The 18,789-nt window shown below is 46.1% G+C and overlaps 6 protein-coding genes across 6 annotated transcripts; 3 read left to right on the forward strand and 3 right to left on the reverse strand.

The window, feature by feature from the left end:
- The first annotated feature begins 885 nt into the window (after positions 1–885).
- Positions 886–3,498, forward strand: LOC132259645 (large neutral amino acids transporter small subunit 1). The gene is made up of 3 exons (XM_059757360.1): positions 886–1,322; positions 1,401–1,967; positions 2,312–3,498. The coding sequence occupies exons 1-3, from the start codon at positions 1,198–1,200 to the stop codon at positions 3,024–3,026; spliced, it is 1,407 nt and encodes a 468-aa protein (XP_059613343.1). The 5' UTR covers positions 886–1,197; the 3' UTR covers positions 3,027–3,498.
- Positions 3,499–3,612: 114 nt separating this feature from the next.
- On the reverse strand, positions 3,613–6,956 carry LOC132259638 (DENN domain-containing protein 1A). The gene is made up of 6 exons (XM_059757352.1): positions 6,812–6,956; positions 6,557–6,730; positions 6,211–6,487; positions 6,098–6,151; positions 5,754–6,014; positions 3,613–4,991 (listed from the first exon to the last, which is right to left on the reverse strand). Exons 1-6 carry the CDS (start codon positions 6,826–6,828, stop codon positions 3,921–3,923), a joined length of 1,854 nt encoding a protein of 617 aa, XP_059613335.1. The 5' UTR covers positions 6,829–6,956; the 3' UTR covers positions 3,613–3,920.
- Positions 6,957–7,198: 242 nt separating this feature from the next.
- Positions 7,199–9,164, forward strand: LOC132259639 (small ribosomal subunit protein mS39). The gene is made up of 2 exons (XM_059757353.1): positions 7,199–7,551; positions 7,611–9,164. The coding sequence occupies exons 1-2, from the start codon at positions 7,246–7,248 to the stop codon at positions 9,111–9,113; spliced, it is 1,809 nt and encodes a 602-aa protein (XP_059613336.1). The 5' UTR covers positions 7,199–7,245; the 3' UTR covers positions 9,114–9,164.
- Positions 9,102–10,061, reverse strand: LOC132259656 (transmembrane emp24 domain-containing protein 2). Its single transcript, XM_059757381.1, has 3 exons — positions 9,817–10,061; positions 9,393–9,739; positions 9,102–9,326 (listed from the first exon to the last, which is right to left on the reverse strand). Exons 1-3 carry the CDS (start codon positions 9,947–9,949, stop codon positions 9,177–9,179), a joined length of 630 nt encoding a protein of 209 aa, XP_059613364.1. The 5' UTR covers positions 9,950–10,061; the 3' UTR covers positions 9,102–9,176.
- A 187-nt stretch (positions 10,062–10,248) lies between these two features.
- LOC132261026 (zinc finger protein 91-like) lies at positions 10,249–15,895 on the forward strand. The gene is made up of 9 exons (XM_059759515.1): positions 10,249–10,449; positions 10,528–10,566; positions 10,623–10,890; positions 10,957–11,793; positions 11,851–13,094; positions 13,212–13,230; positions 13,455–13,691; positions 13,767–14,051; positions 14,293–15,895. Exons 1-9 carry the CDS (start codon positions 10,365–10,367, stop codon positions 15,878–15,880), a joined length of 4,602 nt encoding a protein of 1,533 aa, XP_059615498.1. The 5' UTR covers positions 10,249–10,364; the 3' UTR covers positions 15,881–15,895.
- Positions 15,896–16,792: 897 nt separating this feature from the next.
- LOC132259657 (E3 ubiquitin-protein ligase RNF185-like) lies at positions 16,793–18,570 on the reverse strand. The gene is made up of 3 exons (XM_059757382.1): positions 18,376–18,570; positions 16,979–17,475; positions 16,793–16,906 (listed from the first exon to the last, which is right to left on the reverse strand). The coding sequence occupies exons 2-3, from the start codon at positions 17,466–17,468 to the stop codon at positions 16,809–16,811; spliced, it is 588 nt and encodes a 195-aa protein (XP_059613365.1). The 5' UTR covers positions 17,469–17,475; positions 18,376–18,570; the 3' UTR covers positions 16,793–16,808.
- Positions 18,571–18,789: the final 219 nt, after the last annotated feature.

An 18,789-nucleotide genomic window follows, 5' to 3' on the forward strand; every position in this document is an offset into this window, starting at 1 on the left:
TGAACAGTTTTACAATGAAGTTCCTTTATGGATTTGCTGCTTTCTTGCTCATTATTGCTGCCCGTAATTTCAGAACGCTTTTGGGATATTAAGAATTGATATTTTCTAACCTTTGTGTAATATTTTTTTTGGTTTAGATTCAGTGCAAGCACGCGCAAAACCATTCGCTGGTTGCCCTGGATGTAACACGCCATATTGCTAGTGATGCAAAATAAGTGATAAATAAAATTGAATTCAACCGAATTCTTTGGAGGGTAAATTATTACTCAAAACAGAACGCTCAATTTCTGAGTTTTTCTTAGATGTGATATCCAAATTCCTAGAAAAGCATCAAGTGTGTATTTTATGAAAAGTTTTGATGCGAAGCAGTGCGCAATGACGGAAAAGTATTTCACAGCATTTTATTAGCTTCGCTAAGGAAAAATCACGTTAGCGAAATACAAGAGAAAATGCTGCAATTAGGGTAGAATTTCCCATCTTTTTAACTCTATATAATCATTAAAATTACAGAAATTCCGGAATCCTTCAGTTCTAGGCTCTCCGTTCAGCAGGTTTACAATGTAATGTGAAGCTGAAGATTAGGCAATATAACTCCTCTTGTCGCAATCTCGACCACTTGTCGGTCCATTAAATTAATTGTTGTGTGGCTTTTATTGTGAGGCTGCGGGCGCGCCGAAGAGGAGCGTATCTCTGTGTGGCAGCGAGTGAAGAATCACGGTGGGAATTTGCAATTCAATTGCTCCTCCGGGTCTGTCCTTGAAATTGTGGCGATGCTGACGAATGTGCGTGACATGGGGTGGTTGATGCGGAGGATGAGGTGGCCTCAACAAGTTCTCTTCGCCCTGGCGAGAAGCGCTATGCGTGCGAGTGCGATGGCGATATGGCGAAAAAGGCGCGCGCATGCCCCGAAACCAGAAATACAATATCTCCTCTCTTTCTTCCTTTTGCCCACTCTCGCATACTTCTGTTGCATTCTTCCGCGTCTTCGGTCTCTCCCATATGCACAAACCGACGCCGCTTCCTTCGCACATTTCGCCAGCGAGTCAGTCTGCCGAAGTCACGGTGTGTGTCATATTAGCGTGCTCTTGGCGTGGAATATTTGGGGCTTGTCGCGCCGTGTGAGTCTCATCCCCCCGGCCGCATTTCGCAATCGCGATCGCCAGGCTAAAGATAGCTCTGCAAGGACATCAGGCAAGAATGTCGGTGGAAAAGGTGGTGATTGAGCGGAAAATCACCCTTGTGAGTGGTGTGGCGATTATCGTGGGCACAATCATCGGCTCTGGCATCTTCATATCGCCGACCGGAGTGTTTGTTTATGCTGAGTAAGTTTTGCCCCCACAAACACTAAACACTCTGGCCAAGCAGCGGCGTAAGAAAATTTTCCGCTTCCAATGTTACAGATCAATCGGAGCGTCTCTGCTCATTTGGGCACTCAGTGGCTTCGTGTCGGCCCTGGGCGCGCTGTGCTATGCCGAATTGGGCACCCTTATCACCCGATCTGGCGGCGACTACGCATACTTGCTGGTGGCCTTTGGGCCGCTCGCCGCCTTCCTCTGCCTCTGGATCACGCTGGTGATCGGCCGACCCACGATCCTGGCCATCTCGGCCATCACCTTCTCCACCTACGCCATCAAGCCCTTCTTCCCCGACTGCGAGCCGCCGGACGACGCCGTGCGCCTCCTGGCCGCGCTCTGTCTCTGCTTCATCACCGCCGTGAACTGCATCTCCGTGAATTGGGCTCTGCGCGTGCAGAACATCTTCACGGCGGCCAAGCTCTTCGCTCTGGCAGTGATTATCGCCTTCGGGCTCTACTCCATGGCCACCGAGGGGGTGGACAACTTCGAGGACATGTGGACAGGCTCCTACAGCGTGCAATCAATCAGCTTGGCGGCCTATTCCGGCCTCTACTCATTCGGCGGATGGAATATTCTCAACATGGTGACGGAGGAGCTCCAGGATCCTTATCGGTGAGACTTTTCCGCCATTCAATCCCTTTCATCTGCCGCCAATCACACCACAGAGCCTTTTTGTCGTGCATTTCAAACCGAAAACTGAGGAAAAAAGGTTTTTCTAGTAAGATTGCTTAAAAAAAAGTTGATTTAACATCCCTTAAATATTAAATTTTTCAAAAATTATACAGTCAATTGAGGCCGTGATAATGAATCTTTTCAGTTCAGTGTGTTTGCAGATGGAGAAAAGAAAAAATCCTCTGATTGTATTAGCCATAAAGACACTCATGGTCATGACTTTGCTATCCAATCAAGTAATCTAAACGAAAATCCAATCTAATCATAGCATCTTCTATTTGCAGAAACCTCCCGCGAGCCATCTGGATCGCCGTGCCAATTGTAACAATTGTCTACGTCCTCGTGAACGCGGCCTACTTTGTCGTGCTCACGAAGCAAGAAATTCTCAGCTCGCTCGCGACGGCCGTGCTGTTCGGCAACAAGATGTTCGCCTCCGTGGCCTGGATAATTCCCATCTTCGTGGCTCTGAGCACCTTCGGGAGCATCAATGGGGTCATCCTCACGTCGGCTCGTTTGTACGCCATCGGCGCAGAAGAGCACCACTTGCCATCGATTTTTGCGCTGGTGCACATCAGCAAGAAATCGCCCGTGCCGTCGCTCATCATCTCCTGCCTCCTGGCCCTGATAATGCTCTTCTGGCGGGACATCTTCTTCCTCATCAACATCTCCAGCAATGCCTATTGGCTGTGCATCACGGCGTGCATCGCGGCGCTGTTCTGGCTGCGCAGAACACAACCATCCATGCACCGTCCAATCCGCGTGAATCTGGCCATTCCCATCGTCTTCTTCGCCTTCTGCTGCTTCCTCGTCTTCATTCCGCTCGTCACGGAGTTCTGGGACTTCCTCCTCGGCATCGCACTCATCCTCTCGGGCATCCCCATCTACTATCTCTGCATCTTTTGGCAGCAGAAGCCACAGTGGCTCACCAAGGCGAGCAAAATGGTGGAGAGACTGTCGCAGATCCTCTTCGTCACGGCCTTTCCTGACAAAGAGGAGTGAATCACATGTTTAGGGACACACTTGCAAACGAATACTGGGACCTGAATCCGGGACTTAAAGGTACTCCTTTCGCCCTTGAATATTTCTCTCAAACTTGTGTCTTTTTTTACATTTTAGAAATTTTATTGGCCAAAACTTTATTTCTTTTTCTGTTACAATCAATGCCTTAAAGTATTTTTTCACTAGGATTGGATACTTGTCTTTTCTTTTTTTTTGGGGATTATATATTAAATAAATATACACGCAATTTCTTTTTATCGACGATACTCTTTACAAATAAATACACTTTTTTTAAAAATACAATTCTGAAAGAAAGAAAGAAAAAAAATCTATTGCCACGATAAAGAGTTGATGCGCATTCGCAAATAGTAAACTCTGGGAGTCAAATCGCATACGAATTCTTCACTATTATTATTTTTTTTGTATATATTGCAATTTGTAAATGGCAACAATGAATTTCTGAATACACTATTCGGAATATATTGATAAATTACATGCATAAATTTGGTGCTGTCTAAGCGAATGTACTTAAATCGATTCTGTATAAGATTTGTTGTAATTCCTTTTATGTTTTTTTTTGGTAATCTTGAGAGAGAGAGAGATATTCATTGAAAGTAGCACCGTAAAACATTATGATAACTCTTTGGACAATATTCAAAAAACTGTTTGTTGTTAGCAGAAAATGACCAATTTTTTTTAGCATTTTGTCGATCAGACTATTTATGACTGCATGTTTTTTTGTGGAAGTGTTACAACTATATAAAGATGGATAAAAAATTGTAATGAGGAAATTTTAGAGAAATATATTTTTCCGATAAGTGTTTCAAAAAAAAAGGGACAAAGAGAAGCGAGTCTTTAATCATTTTTCTTCCCTAAGCATTGCATATACCTAATCTAGGAGAATTTATCGAGGCCATACTGCCTCAGCAGTTCCAATTCCTCCGTCGTGTGCGACGGTGACGCTTGTTGGGGTGAATCGGATGATTTTGGTATAAAATATGGGTAAAGTGGATTCGCAAATCCCGACACGGATGATGATGTCTCGGCCACAGATCTGTCATCTGTCGAGAGCAGGAAGTCTAAGTCATTGTTGGCGCTCCTGTGATTTCTGCTCACCACCGTTGTCTGATCATCGTCGTTGAGATGGAGCAAATCAGTGCTTGATGATTCCCGCCTCGAGCCGGTGGCCTTAAAGAATGCGTGATCCTGCAACTCCTGCAGGAGATTCATGTCTGACGATGAGGCTGATGATGAGGAGTTTGTTGTCTTATTCCGATTGCAATAGTCGCTGTCCGATCGCGTAAGGCTTGGCGAGAAGGCATTCGAGTGACTCCGTGATCCTGGCGACAGAGACAGTGTCTCATATGGCGAGAAATCCACGGATTCCGTTGAGTTGTGCGTCTTGTGGTGATAGAAATTCGACGGGTAGGTCATCTGGTACTTGGTCTTGATGTTCTGATAAGCATTCTTCACACCCTTTCCGCCTCCCTTCACTTTGTCCTTCATATTCTTCAAGAAATCTTTGTACTGTTGCGCCTTTGTCGACTTTTCCGCATAGCGCAGCGTCTCCAGCTCAAATTCATCCGAATACCCGAGGCCCGTGTTCAGTGCCTCGAGTTTGTCCTCGATGAACTGCTGGAAGATCTGCAGCTGCAGCATCTTCCGCAGAAATGGCCGCAGCGCCATTGGGCGCGACTCCACAAACGCCTCGGCATCCCAGATGATTTTCCTCCCCTGCGCCGACTGGCTGAACTTCACCGCATCCCTGTAACTCCCGATCAGCTGCACAATGACACCGAGGAAGGCTTTGCTCAGGTCATCACCGCGGAGATTTTTCTTCTCCAACTTCTTCTTCAGGCCAGACACCAGTTCGTGTGGAAGACTCTTTGTGTCATTGTACGTTGCTTCGAAGACTTTCGTATCGCAATTGTAGATAACCACTTCGCCAAGTTCATCTTGTCTTATCTGTGAAAAGGGAAAGTGCGAAAGCATAATTATCACTTCGTCGATGAATTCAGCAATTGTTCTATTCGTATTTTTAACAAATTATTATATTATAATGAATATAACCAAATATGCAGGGGAGTAATTATACAAATTAACTGACCATTAAATACAATTAAGATTAACTCCCAGCACAACAATTCCATTATCAGCTCGTGTAGTATATAAACGAAGAAAGTTTACTTGAAAACTCAGTTATCCTTAAACTGCCTTGCAAAGTCTAACAATGAAGTTTCTTTACGGACTTGTTCTTCTCCTGATCATTGCCGCTGCCCGTAAGTTCACAACATACTTTGGAAATTAGGAAGTAGACAATAAAATTAATAATATTGTGACCTTTCAGAATCGGTGCAAGCTGATCCACATCCTGAAACTGAGTGTCCTCACATACATTGCTAGTTATGTAGCATCAAAAGCAAATAAGCTGACATAATTACTAATCCTTTTCTTTAACCTTCAATAATAGTCAAACGGAGTTGAATAAAAATTACGATAAAAGATCAATTTGTTAGGACAATTGCTGAAATCGAGACAATTTGTTCATTCTTCTATGCATTGGCATTTCTTTTTATCTTTCTTTGACGCTATCTTGGTAATCTTGTACACAATCTGCAACATGACCGATTGTCGCCTTATTAATTACTTAGTTTTTTTGCTGGTTTTCTAGCTTCGCGCTGTGCTTCAGTGGGTGAAGAAAAGTCGTGTATAAATTCAGTAACTCACATATTTCCAAATAGCCTCGGGGATGCCAATTAAGTAGGGCATGGGCGCCATCAGGAAGTCTTTCATCTTGAGTGGCAGAATAGGTATGAAGAGATGCTGCCAAATCATGGGATAGATGAAGTCTTTGGCGGCCTGAACGCAGGACGTCAAGGCGTCGAGCTGGCGCGACATGAAGATGATCCGCCGCTCTGTCAGCATCGCCGCGAAAATCTCAATCATGCTCTCCGGATGTACGAAGTTGTAGTACATATTCATGTTGTGCTGCAGAGAGAGAGAGAGAGAGACACAGAAGTGGTTGGATTGTGATAAATTGAGTGTGACAGGTGATGATTTGTCGTGCTCACATTTTCAGGAATGCTCGGGAGTGAGAAGAGCGTGGGCGCCCGGAGTTGGAAGACCTAAAATTAGATGACTGTGGTTAGTTTGTGGGCTGTCTCTGCGCGCGCCGGGAACTCACGGTTGATCCTCGGCCATAGGGGATGTTCACTGCAGCTCCGGGCTCGGGAATGCCATTGGTGTGGATGCTGCGCAGGAACTTCCGGAGCTCAGCGCCGCTCTCCTTCTTGAGATCCGCGCACACATTGATCAGCTTGAGGAACACATCGTGCCAGGGAAGGTAGGAGAATATCACGGTGGCCACTTCGGAGTTGGGCTCGTGGCGGCAGAATCCGAAGCTCCACTTGGAGTCAGCGTTCGTGAGTACAAAGGAGTAGGTCTGGACTTGGTTGCTGGTGCTGCGGATGAGACAGAGAACTGTGAGCAACAATGCGCGGATCAACATAATGAATCATCGTCATTCTCACCTCTTGATTTGATATGGAAACACGAATTGCGTGATATCATTGAGGACCTTCTCGTCCACCGCTGCCTCAGGATAGCACTCAATGATGCGTGCACAGTTGCTGGTCTTCTCCACATTGTTGTTCCACTGCGGCACAATTTCACACCAGAATTCAAACACAGATTTGACGTCTTGTCTGTGGGCGAAATGCAAAAGTGGGAGAAATGTCAAGGAATCTGCGGCAGGATGGGAAATTCTGCATCGCGAAATACTGTACCTCAATCTTGTGCTCATTTTCCACTAATATTTACAATTCTATCACAGTTCAGAAGGGTTTTATTACACTTTTCTCCTCACTCACGACAGATCCATTTTTTCTGCCATACCTGTCATGGCCGTGATGTGAGTAATAATGCCGTAAAATTTCACGGAAACCATCGCGGGAACTGAAAGTTTCTGGCAACATGATTCATGCACAAAGAAACATTAAAGTGATGGCAGAACAATGATTTCAAGTAAGACTGTCGAAGATGTGGAGTTTAAAGAGATGCTAAAAAGACAGTTTAATCATTCATTAAAATCTTTGAAGTCTTAGCGAAATTTTTTTCTGTTGAATGTCGTCTAAGGGTTAAGTGAGTAAAATTTCATGAAACATTCATACCTGAAATTTCCATTATTGTCTTCACAGAGTTTCTTGAGGTCTGCAGAAAAATGAACGTGATTCACGTGAATACGAGGAAATTCGTCACGAATTTCGCGAGACTTCAGTCAGTGTCTTCGCCGGCACCGAAGGTAGTCATCGACATTCCTCAGAGAATCAAGAGGAAGCCAGATGATGTGCTGAAAGCCCTCGCGGCTCTCCAGACCACCGACATAACCTCTGTTCACTATCAGTATCACGACGACAGATACATGATTCCGTACTCGAATCAGCGCCGGAAGGTCTATGCGCTCTCCGAGGAGTCCGGCAGAAGTGCCGCCAAGTGGCTGCACAAGAAGTACGCTGATCTCTTCAAGGTGAGTGGCAAAATGCATGCGATGTCCGGCAAGTTCTGAGCTCTTCCCTGTTTCTGCAGTACTCCAAGGGAGAACCTATGATTGAGGCGTATGTCGCTGGCAGAGGACCGGAAGCCTTTGAGAATGTCCAGACGGTGGAGGATTTGTGCCGCCTGATGGAGTCCCAGATAGATCTTGAAGAGATCACGCAGGGATTGAGCCAGATTAAAGACAGCCGCGATGCTGACTTCAAGCAGGCATATTTTGAGCTGGTGTGCTTTCTCAGTTGCCAGACGAATGCCACAGACAGATTTGTGTCTCCATCAGTGAGACAGAAGGTGCTAAATGCAACACGGAATGAGGAAGTGGACAAGCTGTACAAGGAATTCCCGCCAGATGATCCCAGAGCGTGCAATACCATGATAAGGACATTCTGCCGGACCTATCAAGTGTCTGACGCGTGGAGTCTCTACCAGAAAGCACTGACCGATGGCATCCCGGTGTATCTGGAGACATTCAACAATATCCTCCAAATTGTTCTCCTCCTGAATCCCGACACAGCTGAAGCCAAGTGGAAAGTCGTGGAGGAAACGCTTCAAATGATGGCGAGTCACAACATCAAGCCCAACATCGTAACAATGAACACAGTGTTGGAGTTGGCTGGCTCGATATTTGGCTGGAAAGATGCCAGACAATTCTCAATGGCTGTTCTTGCTGAATTCAAGAACCTAGGCATCCGTCCATCACTGGCGTCGTGGTATCACATCCTCAACATCTTCTATCGCGAGCGAAGCCCCATGAGTGGCGTTCTCGTGGACATTCTGGATGAGATTGAGAAGCAGGACTTGGAAATATGCGATGCCAAGGACTCACACTTCTTCGTTACAGCCATGAATATCGCCACAAATCAATTCCAAAGCATTCAGCTGGCCTATCGGATCAATGATCTGCTGAAGAGCTCTGGAAATGGTGTCTTCATTGGCGATTCCGTGAAGGAATCCGTCTACTATCGCAACTTCTTCCAGTTGATTTGCCTCGTTGAGCCTCTGGACACATTCATGGACGTCTATCACACTTACGTGCCGTCTGTGTACGTGCCAGAGCCCTCCGTGTTGGAGTCCATCCTGAAGACGGTGGAGCTGAACAGTGCCACTGATCAGGTGCCGCTCCTCTGGGCGCACATCAAACTCTTCGAGCACACAACCAGGGACAATCTGATCAACCAACTCTGCCGCATTATCGTCAACAGTGGCGATGAAGAGCTGGCCAAGATTGCAGTGGAGATCTGGGATGTTGTGGAGGAGAATATGGAGACCAAGAGACATGTGTTCAAGTGGAAAGCCCAGCATCTCAGTTACATCCTCACAATCGTGTGTGAGGCCAAAGATGTCGACAGAGCCGCGAAGATCTTCAAGATGATCGACGAGAGTCGTCATCAGATTGAAGGGCTGCCCAGTGAGGAGTCCCTCCAGGGACTCTATCGCCTCCTCGTAGACAAGAACCAAGCTGTGCTGGCGGGAAAAGTGGTCCTCTATGCTGATGAGAATGGATTGAGTGTGACAAACAAGGAGTTGAGAGTGTAGAAACATTTCTTCACACATTTCCTCTGTTTTAAATTAAATACCCAAAGAAGATGATCGTCTGGCTTACACAACGCGCCTCACCTCGAAGAATCGCTTTAAGTAGTAGATTTGCCCGAGGGTCATCACAATGAGGACCAGCGCCTCAAATGTTGACCACATGACGACGCGGAAGTTCGTGCTGTCGTTGATGTTCCTGTGAATTCTGTCGCGCATCTGCAAAGGAGGAAAACACCAATTATTTTCTGCATGTGGAATGCTGAAGATCCTCTTGGTGCTCACATGCATGTACTCCTGCTCGTGCTTGATACTGGTGAGTGTGCCCGACAATTCCTTGATCATATCGTCGAGCTTTGTATGGCTTGTGTCGGCGTCTCCCTCGGGCGCCCCGCCCTGGCTGCCGTTCGTCTTGGGTGTCTCGCCGATGTCCATCGAGAACATCACCACTTTGGGGGTCATCGTGGACATTTGGTTGCTGAAGCAGTAATTGTAATTGCCGCTAACGTGAGCGGCGAAGGTGTACTTCCCGGAAGACTCCCGAACGCCATGGTAGATGATTTTCCCCTCCGGATCCGTGATGCGCACGTCAATGTCCAGAAATCCACCCTCCACCGTCTCGAAGATCAGCCCTGCCGGCCGGGAAGACAAGGCACTTGTGACGTGGCCCGTGTGCAATATGAGAAAGGAGTCTCTCAGCAATACTCACCCATCTTCGTTCCGGCCTCCACGCGATCGAAGAAGCACTCCTCCGAGTGCGCGTCAACTGTGACAAAGTACGCATTGGCGGGGGCTGCGATACAACTCAGGATACATGCAACTATCAGGTAGTCTCTAATCATATTAAGCACGATTTTCTCCACTAAATTCCACGATGAAAGCACATAGAAAGTGCCCAACAATTCTCGCAGGTTTGTGCTATAATATTTTGACGTGTCAAGAGGCTTCGAAAGTTTCAAGAGCTCTTGAAATATACATAAATTTCCTCGATAATTTCTTCCAAAGTGTATTCAAATATATACTACAGAAACTACATATTTTCTTCTAGCAAATTTCTCTATAAATTCAATTTCAATTGAAATTTTCACCGTGAAATTTATGAGATTACGTGTCGATTGCCATATGGCAACTCATTTTATGGCACGTCAGAGGTGAAAAAATGTTGTTTTGATCGTGGAGTCGGTGACAAAATGTTTCGATTTTAGTGAAAATTCAGAGGAAATACCCACGAAAAGTAGTCTTTCGTAGTTGCTGAAGATGAAACCCACTAAGCTGAAGCTAATGCGACAAGAACAAGCACGACGAATGCTTGCAAAATCTGCCAGGAAGAGAAATAATCCAGGTGAGTGTGTCTCTAACCTGTCGTCTTGAGCCTCTCTTGTCATCGAAAGTCTCATGCAGTTTTGGTGTTCTTTTGCAGATGCTAGCGAAGAGGATGAAGCTCCGGCACCCAAATCAAGTAAGAAGCTTTGGGTATTGGTGTGGATCATGCTGTTTAATGGGTTGTGTTTGCAGGGAGAACACGAAAAGTCCGAGGCAGAGAGTCTCCGAAGGCACTGGATAGCATGCCGGATAATGACTCCAGTGACGATGAGAAGCCTATAATTCGGTATGGGGGAAACATGGGAAGAGCAAATGACGAGGAAGATGAGGATATGGAGGAGGAAATTCCTCTGACGGCCCTTAAGAAGATGAAAAAGGACAGCGAAGATGAGGAATCGCCGGCTAGTCCGTCGAAAGACAAGAATGGTGGTGATGTCATTGAGTTCATCAACATCGATAAGTGAGTCTTCATGTCCAGAATATGCCTTAATATTGTATAAACTTATGCGTTGTGTGTTGTTAACAGAATTGAGGTGAAAGAAGAGGATTCGGATGACGATTCAGACGAAGATGAAGAGGAGGAAGAAGTGAAGAAACCAGTGATGCCGAAGAAGAAACCCAAAAATACAGAGCCTGTTCCTCCGGCTCCGAAGATTTCCCATGTTCCGCACATCGTGAAGCAGGACGGATTGATAACAGTGTATCAGTGCAGCAAATGCCCCAAAACCTACGCCAGGCCCAGTAGACTCAGGCGACACTACCGGAAGCACACGGGAGACGTACGAGTGCGCTGGTACAACTGCAACATTTGCCACAAGCAGTTTTCCACGGATCCGAAGCTGGAGAAGCATCTGCTGAGGCGTCACAAGGAGAAGTTGAATCTCTTCGATGCCGTCGCGGTGAGAGATGAAGTGGCGTCAGCTGAGGCGGCAGCTGCTCAGGCTGCGGCTGCTCAGGCTGCCCAGAACTCCATGGATGATAGTATGTTCAACGATGAGGAGGTGGAGATAAAGCCAGAGTTGGTGCAGGTGAAGATGGAGAACTTCTACGATGAGTACGAAGAGGATATTCCTTCGGTGTGTCCTAAAGTGGAAGTGAACACTTTGGATGCTGTGAAGCGGGAGCGAAGGGATGATGAGGACAGTGTTGAGGGTGATTTTGATCACTTTGGCGATCACTTTGCAGACAATTATGATGATTTTGGGGAGGAGGAGCCGAAATCAACGCCCAAGATTAGTGCCACAAAGCCAAGGGCTTCTAAACCAGTGGATCCCTTCACAGATGATAGGATTCCAATTCTTCCTGACTTTGATTTCACCGATTCGGAGATTGTGGATCTGTCTCCACTTGGCAGAGATGAAATGTGAGTTGAATGCTCTTTAAAGTCTACAGGATTGTATTATCTTCTTTTCACTTGCAGTGATTTCATGGAGGACATAGAAATCGAATCTCTGAGTCCCTTGCCTGATGAGGAAGATGAGGACTTTGATCCGAATCAGAAGACACGAGTGTACAAGTGCACGTACTGCCCGAAGACCTTCGTGGTGCGCGAGAATTATCTGGATCACATTGATTATCATACGAAGAAGGACAAGCCGTTCCCGTGTGAGCAGTGCGATGAGGAATTCCTCACGCAAGGCACTCTCCACTATCACATTGAGAGCAGCCACTTGAGGGCCAGGTGTGAAGTGTGTGACGAGGAGACGGGCAATCTGAGGGCTTTCCTGAAGCACCAGAGATTGCACTCGAAGCGCATTCGGTACAAGTATTCGTGTGATATGTGCGAAGAGCGATTCACGCTGAAGCAATTGCTGAGTCAGCACGTGGAGGAGACGCACGGCACGGGTCACTTCAAGTGCGCCAACTGTCCAATGACATTCTCCAATTCGCGCTTCTTCATCATTCACGCGACTGAGTATCACGAAGATCCGAAGCCATTCCGCTGTGACTTCTGCAGCTTCAGCACGAACAAAATCTACTATCAATCAATTCACATGAGAACACATCTCAATGAGTTCCCCTATCGCTGTCTGGACTGCATGAAGCTCTTCCGGCTCGACAGGGATTTGATGGATCACATGAAGGATCACGAGGAGAACAAGGTGACCAAGTTCAGGTGTGACAAGTGCGGCAAATACTTCGCCACCAACAGCAATGTGCACAGACACATGAGGCGATACTGCAAGAAGTACCAATGTGAATTCTGCGATAAGGTCTTCTCCTCGGCACCTTCTCTGAAGCAGCACAAATCCACGCACACGGATGAGTTGCCGTTCAAGTGTGACGAGTGTGGACAAGGCTTTCCGCGTCCCGAAGGCGCCAGAGTTCACATGCGTGTCCACACAAATGATCGACCGTATGGTTGTCGGATATGCGGAAGGACATTTCCGTCGTCCGCGCGACGGCGTGCCCACGAGAAGCACCATTTGGGCGACGTGAAGAAGCACAGATGTGAGGATTGCAATATGGAATTCAAGCTGAAGAAGGATCGTGAGGAGCATCTGCTGACGCACGTCAATCACGCCAAGTATTTCTGGTGTGCTCTGTGCGATCAGAGATTTATGAAGAAGCAGAAGCTGGTGAAGCACTTGAACGAGCACAGGAATACTCCTGATGACGCCTGGCCGGCCAGACCGAAGAGGAAGCGCACGAATCGAACAGAGTAAAAAACTGCATTGCCGATTGACAGATGGCGCGCACGACGGCGGGGAGATTTGACATTTTTCTTCGTGGATTCTCTCGCGAAATTCTTTCAACAATAAATAAAATTGTAAATTGGAGTGGAAATGGGTATTCTCCGGTGAAAATGTGTGGTAAAAATGAATCCAGATGGTGAGGGAATGATAACGAGACTGCAGGAGGTAAGTTTTTCGAAGAAATAGCACTTAAAATTGAGAGCGCTTTAGTTTATTTACATTTTTTCCTACAGACAATACATCCTTTCTCAGCTCTAAAGACACCTTCAATTACACCTGAAGGAGATGTCCTGAATAATTGATGAGGGTGTAAAATAGTAATTTGAAGACAATGCTATGCTAGAGCAGTTCTGAAGGCACAGAGTCAAGGCAGGAGTGGCAGAATGAAGAAGGATAAGAGCGATAAAACGGAAAAGAGTTGCGAGCATTGTGGAAAAAAGTACAAACTTGAGAGGCGTCTCAAGAAACACATCCAGACTGTTCACAACAATGGCCAGGAGGGCCAGGAGAGTGTCCAGGCGGGAAGCAGTGATGAAGAAATCGAATTTATCAACATTCAGGACAAGTAAGATTATGAATATAAAGTGAAAAAGGGAGATTTGCAAGATTAATGTGCGGTAAATCCTTTCGTTTTTTCTAGGTCAGACGATGGTCAGAAGCAGAAGTTTCTAACGAGTTTAGTCAGGACAACTCAAACGGGAGAGAAGGAGTATTTATGTGCAATATGTGAGAAGGCTTATCCGCGGCCAAGTCGTCTTCGGCGACACTTCCGGAAGCACACCGGCGAGAGGAGGACAAAGTGGTTCAATTGCAGTGTTTGCAGCAAGCAATTTTCCACCGAGAAGAAGCTACAGAAGCACAATTTGAGGAGGCATGCTTCACTGGAGGATTCTTCGCAGGATAATGATGAGAATACAGTCATTAGGTGAGTTTTATTGGGCACATTGGAGGTGGAATAAATGCTTGACACTCAGAATTATTGATGATGCACGACAATCTTATCCTATAAGGCGGATAATTAGGGAAAATATTAGGGTTCCGTGATGTGGAAGCGAGAAACTGAGCATGGAATATCTGAAATGATGGTTAAAATAACGAAAATTATTACTGTTAATTCATAAATATTGGAACAAATTCTTATTTGTACTTTCTTCGCTTTATTTCAGCCAAATTGATGGTGAAAATGAGACTCATGAAGAGGATGCGAAGCTGAAATCTGTTGAAATGGAAGACAATGCAGAAACTAATGATGCTGAAGAGTCCTTAGAGCAGGACATTGTGGAAGGGAGTGAGGAAGAAGAAGCTGAAGAAGTACCAAAGCCGCAGAAGAAGCGCGGTCCGAAGCCTAAGCAGTTGAAAAGAACGACGCCGCAGAAGCGTGGTGGTCCTTTCAAATGCACCTTCTGTCGATTGTCGTATTCAGCACAGAAATTCCTGGATCGACATCTTGTGTATCACACGGAGAAGGAGAAACCGTTTCCTTGTAAATCCTGCGACATGCAGTTCGACAAGTCATGCGAACTGCGCTTCCATCGGGAGAAAGTGCACGCGCAGGAGAAGTGTAACGTGTGTGGTGAGATGGTGATGTCCCTGCACGATCGCCAGAGGCACAAGACGATGCATGCGGAGGACAAGTACAGGTTCGAGTGTGAGATCTGCCACAAGCGTCTGTGCAGACTGCAATCGCTGCAGCATCACATCGAGAGGACACACATGGGCGATAAATTCAAGTGTGAGATCTGCCTGAAGGGATTCCCTCGCGTGGGCTTGCTCATGGCGCACTCAATTGCACGCCACAGCGATGATAAGCCGTTCAGTTGCAAGATGTGTGGCTTCAAAGTGAACCGAATGGCCAGTCTGAGATCGCACATGATAACGCACACGAAGGAGAAGAACTTCCACTGTGAGACTTGTGGGAAGGCCTTTGGACACTCGAGCACATTCTACAAGCACTTGCGGATGCACGAGCGCGCCAAGATGCCGGCGCCGAAGGTGCAGTTGGAGGAAGTGGCACGCGTGCGGGCGACGCGTGAGCGACTGTTTCAGTGTGAAGTGTGCGCCAAGGCGTTCATCCGGATGGCGGATCTGAAGCTGCATCTGCGCTTCCACAGCAATGTGCGTCCGTACAAGTGCACAGTGTGTCCCAAATCATTCCACTCGTCGTCAATTATGAAGAATCACCTTGATCGACACTTTGGCATCCGGAAGCACGTGTGCCGATACTGTGGGAACACCTACACTGATCCCACGGGACTCAGACGACACCTGGTCAAGCATGGTGACAGCGCCGTGAAGACATTCGACTGTGAATTGTGTGGGAAGGTGTTTGTGCAGAAGTATCAGCTCACCCGGCATGCCAGCACACACATTCCGGGATCTCTGTCCAGGCGACGAGGTGGTGTTCAGCCACAAGTGAAGCGGCAGGAGTACAAGTGCAGCGTCTGTCGGCGGACGTACATCAATAAGACGGGGTTGAAGAAGCATCTGCAGAAGCACGGTGATCAGTGTGGGAAGCAGATTGGGTGTCCGCAGTGTGGCAAATTGTATTTGGATGCTGAGGAGTTAGGAAGACATCTCGACACTCACGTCAATCCCATTGTCGTGGAGACTTCCTGTCCATCACTCATTGTTCCGGCGTCATTGTCACAGGACATAACACAAATCATCATTCTGCCCACGGATGTGAATTTCAAGGGGGAAAAGGAGGGACAGATGCTGGAGATGAGCATGGAAGATCAGGGACTGTTGCAATGAAAAGAGAGAGAGCTGGAAATCATGAAGACATTGAAGTATTTGGAGTAGTTTCATCACGTGTTCTTTGAATTATCATAGAAGTGGTATTGTTTGAATTTTTCTATTGTCTTGTGGAATCAATCAAAATACACTCCATTGAGTCGCGAATGAGTGTCAATAGTGAAGAAGATTGCAAATTGTAAGAAGGTTTTTCTAAATGCACACAAAGTCTTAGTGAAGAAATGGGTGCAAAATGTAAATGAGTGAGGATTATGCGTCATGTGAAAAATATCTAAAAAAAAAACTGTCTGATTTCTTTACCCTTATAAATGTTAATTTATTTCCAATATACAGTAAGTTTCAAATAAAATAATAATAATTAAAAATGTACAATCTTGATAATTTTTTTCCACCTTCATTTTATCTCCTTTTCACATCATATTCACTATAGAAAAAAAGAAAGAACAACGCTTTATTTCCTCCACTTTTCCATCAATCTCACTCTCTCTCGCAATTGAACGATAACATTATCATCAGTTGCCGAAATGAGTCCATTTATGCAGACATCTTGCAAACAAATATTTCTCAATTATTATTTCTTTTGGAATGCTGACCATATAAAAAATCGTGGCTTTCATTTTCTTTGAAATCTGTTTGAAACAATTTTTGATACTCTCCCATATTTACGCACACAACAGATTTGATTTGAACAAAAAAGACGTACAGAAAAACACACAATGTGCTCATCTTTTATGTGACTAGAGGAGTTATTTTTTTCTTCTTTCTATTTCTCAACACTTTTCGGCGTTGTTTTGCGATTTTTCAACGATAAATTTGCCGCCCAATTCACGCCAAATTGAGGATTCTTCTGGTGAAATACAAGGGTCGCAGGCGACATAATATAGATAGATAGATAGGATATCAGTGTGTTGATCGTGCTTCAGCAGTGCTACGCCAAGAGGAGCCACGCGAGGAACAGGATCGCCACCCAGAGGAATACTTTCGACAGAAACTGCTCCTCCTCGAACTGCATTGTTCCCCGTGGAGCTGTAAAAGATACACACACAAACACAAAGGTCAGCTAGGAAGGCAACTAAGAGAGGAAGAGAAGAGAATCACCTGCACTGGGCCTAGGATCGCCAAAGTTGAAGGAGGACGTGAAGAAGCCAAAGGGAAAGGCGCCAATGCCGAAGGACATGTGGAAGCCGCCGTCACCGAAGCCGAATCCCTGAAAGCCGGGCGCCTGCTCCGGCTCCGTGCGTTGCCCCGCAGGTCGCGGCGGCACCTTGGTGCGCGGATCCTTCTGCTCGCTGCTGCGCCCATACAGTGGGATCACCTTCTCCTGGCTGATGGCTGCCTTGCACACAGGACACAACTGCCGCGTGGGCCGCGTCTCCAGCCACTGGTGCAGACAAGGCCAGCAGAACAGGTGGCCGCACATGCTCACCACGGCATCCTTGGCAGTGTCCAGGCAGATGTTGCACTCAAACGCCCCAGCGGCGTTCTTCTCCTCCTCCGACGCGTCTCTGGCCTGCGACGTGGACGCCGAAGGCTCCTCCTCCTCGCACGGCGGCGCCGTGGGCTCTGGGCGTGTGGATGTGGATGCCATGTCGCTTCTGCAACCATCAGACAGCGTCATAGTCAAGGAATACGATTTCTTCACAGCAATTTCTGCCGCTCAGCAAGAAACTGCATGATCTTGGAAGGGTTAATGATAATTGTGTTTACAAGTAAAAAAATAAATCTAGCGGGAAATACAAAAAGCGACAGAAAAAGATCGCCGAATATTCATGAATAGTTTTTTTTCTCTATTTCGTGAGTAATCCTATTATTATTTCTGCCAATGAAGCCATATTCTCTGAAAAACTTTCCAAATGGTTCAAAAGGTCACAGAATACGCACAAAACTCCTAGTTTGCAAAGGCATTTCTCTAAAATTTATGCACAAAGCAAGTTCAACACTTCACATCCGGCCGAATGAATATCCGGAATTTCCCCAATTTCTAGTCACTCCAGGAAGAGCGCTTCGAATCTCAGGCTGTTCTTCTGGTTCTTTTGCACCTGCCGTGATGTTGTTTATTGGGCAAATTTTATCTCATTTGTCAGCGCGGGGAAAAAAACAAGAACTTGGGAAGACCTTGAGTGGATCATACGATTCCCTCATCTTTTTTCCGCTCCAGCGACACGTCAGCGTTCCAGACTCACGGGGCAATTTGGGAGTCCGGGAAGTGAGCAAAATGAGGAGAGCGGATGTTGAGGGGCAATTTGGGGCTCCGGGCGGAGGCTAAGTAGGCCAAGGCGATGACGACGTGTCGGAAAATTACAAATAGACATATTCCAAGCTGATGCAAGACTCCATGTGGATTCAGTAATCAAACGGTGGGAAATCAATAAAATATGCAAGATATTTGGATTGAGAAAATATTCTCAATAGAGAAAATGTCATTTGCGTCATTGATTTACACTCAATGATTTTTTCCTCACAAACCACGGATTGCATCAACACACTTTACTCACATTTTTGCGGCTTCTCCTCAGTTGAACGGTGGTATTTTTGTAATGATCGAGATTCAGGAGTTGATGGAAATGCTTGTGGAACACTTGAGAAAGTCCAGGGAGTGATAAAACTGCGGAAAATGCGGATTTTCTTTACACAATTTTTCAGTCGCACAAAAACCACGGACGTGCTGTCAGTTATGTTTGCGTTTCCAGCCGTCTAGTCGCGCTGGTGGCGCTGAGAAGAATGGCGCTGTTTTTTGGCGGTTTTCCAAAAAAGACATTTTATTCCTTGTAGGATAATGGTGATTAATAATTTTGAAATAAAATCCAAATTATGAAAAATTGTATTATATTTCGGCGATTAGATGTGCCAAAAATGCGCAAATTGTACGAAATTAACGATTATTGGTAACGTCAAAATTTGTGGCAACA

The sequence above is a fragment of the Phlebotomus argentipes genome, unplaced genomic scaffold (genome assembly GCF_947086385.1).
Source record: "Phlebotomus argentipes unplaced genomic scaffold, Phlebotomus argentipes genome assembly scaffold_18, whole genome shotgun sequence".
In the NCBI taxonomy this organism is placed as follows: Eukaryota; Metazoa; Arthropoda; class Insecta; order Diptera; family Psychodidae; genus Phlebotomus; species Phlebotomus argentipes.

What these genes read in the sequence shown, in the direction of transcription:
- LOC132259645 (XM_059757360.1), top strand. Translation starts at nt 1,198, where the DNA reads ATGTCGGTGGAAAAGGTGGTGATTGAGCGGAAAATCACCCTTGTGAGT. An exon ending in GGAGTGTTTGTTTATGCTGA is followed by an intron (nt 1,323 to 1,400) that starts GTAAGTTTTGCC and finishes CCAATGTTACAG; the next exon opens with ATCAATCGGAGCGTCTCTGC. An exon ending in GAGCTCCAGGATCCTTATCG is followed by an intron (nt 1,968 to 2,311) that starts GTGAGACTTTTC and finishes TTCTATTTGCAG; the next exon opens with AAACCTCCCGCGAGCCATCT.
- LOC132259656 (XM_059757381.1), bottom strand. Translation starts at nt 9,949, where the DNA reads ATGATTAGAGACTACCTGATAGTTGCATGTATCCTGAGTTGTATCGCA. An exon ending in GGAGGCCGGAACGAAGATGG is followed by an intron (nt 9,740 to 9,816) that starts GTGAGTATTGCT and finishes CCCGGCCGGCAG; the next exon opens with GGCTGATCTTCGAGACGGTG. An exon ending in ACGAGCAGGAGTACATGCAT is followed by an intron (nt 9,327 to 9,392) that starts GTGAGCACCAAG and finishes CCTCCTTTGCAG; the next exon opens with ATGCGCGACAGAATTCACAG.
- LOC132259639 (XM_059757353.1), top strand. Translation starts at nt 7,246, where the DNA reads ATGAACGTGATTCACGTGAATACGAGGAAATTCGTCACGAATTTCGCG. An exon ending in AGTACGCTGATCTCTTCAAG is followed by an intron (nt 7,552 to 7,610) that starts GTGAGTGGCAAA and finishes CTGTTTCTGCAG; the next exon opens with TACTCCAAGGGAGAACCTAT.
- LOC132261026 (XM_059759515.1), top strand. Translation starts at nt 10,365, where the DNA reads ATGAAACCCACTAAGCTGAAGCTAATGCGACAAGAACAAGCACGACGA. An exon ending in CAGGAAGAGAAATAATCCAG is followed by an intron (nt 10,450 to 10,527) that starts GTGAGTGTGTCT and finishes GTTCTTTTGCAG; the next exon opens with ATGCTAGCGAAGAGGATGAA. An exon ending in AGCTCCGGCACCCAAATCAA is followed by an intron (nt 10,567 to 10,622) that starts GTAAGAAGCTTT and finishes TTGTGTTTGCAG; the next exon opens with GGAGAACACGAAAAGTCCGA.
- LOC132259657 (XM_059757382.1), bottom strand. Translation starts at nt 17,468, where the DNA reads ATGGCATCCACATCCACACGCCCAGAGCCCACGGCGCCGCCGTGCGAG. An exon ending in CGATCCTAGGCCCAGTGCAG is followed by an intron (nt 16,907 to 16,978) that starts GTGATTCTCTTC and finishes TATCTTTTACAG; the next exon opens with CTCCACGGGGAACAATGCAG.
- LOC132259638 (XM_059757352.1), bottom strand. An exon ending in CCTATGGCCGAGGATCAACC is followed by an intron (nt 6,152 to 6,210) that starts GTGAGTTCCCGG and finishes ATCTAATTTTAG; the next exon opens with GTCTTCCAACTCCGGGCGCC. An exon ending in TCCCGAGCATTCCTGAAAAT is followed by an intron (nt 6,015 to 6,097) that starts GTGAGCACGACA and finishes CTCTCTCTGCAG; the next exon opens with CACAACATGAATATGTACTA.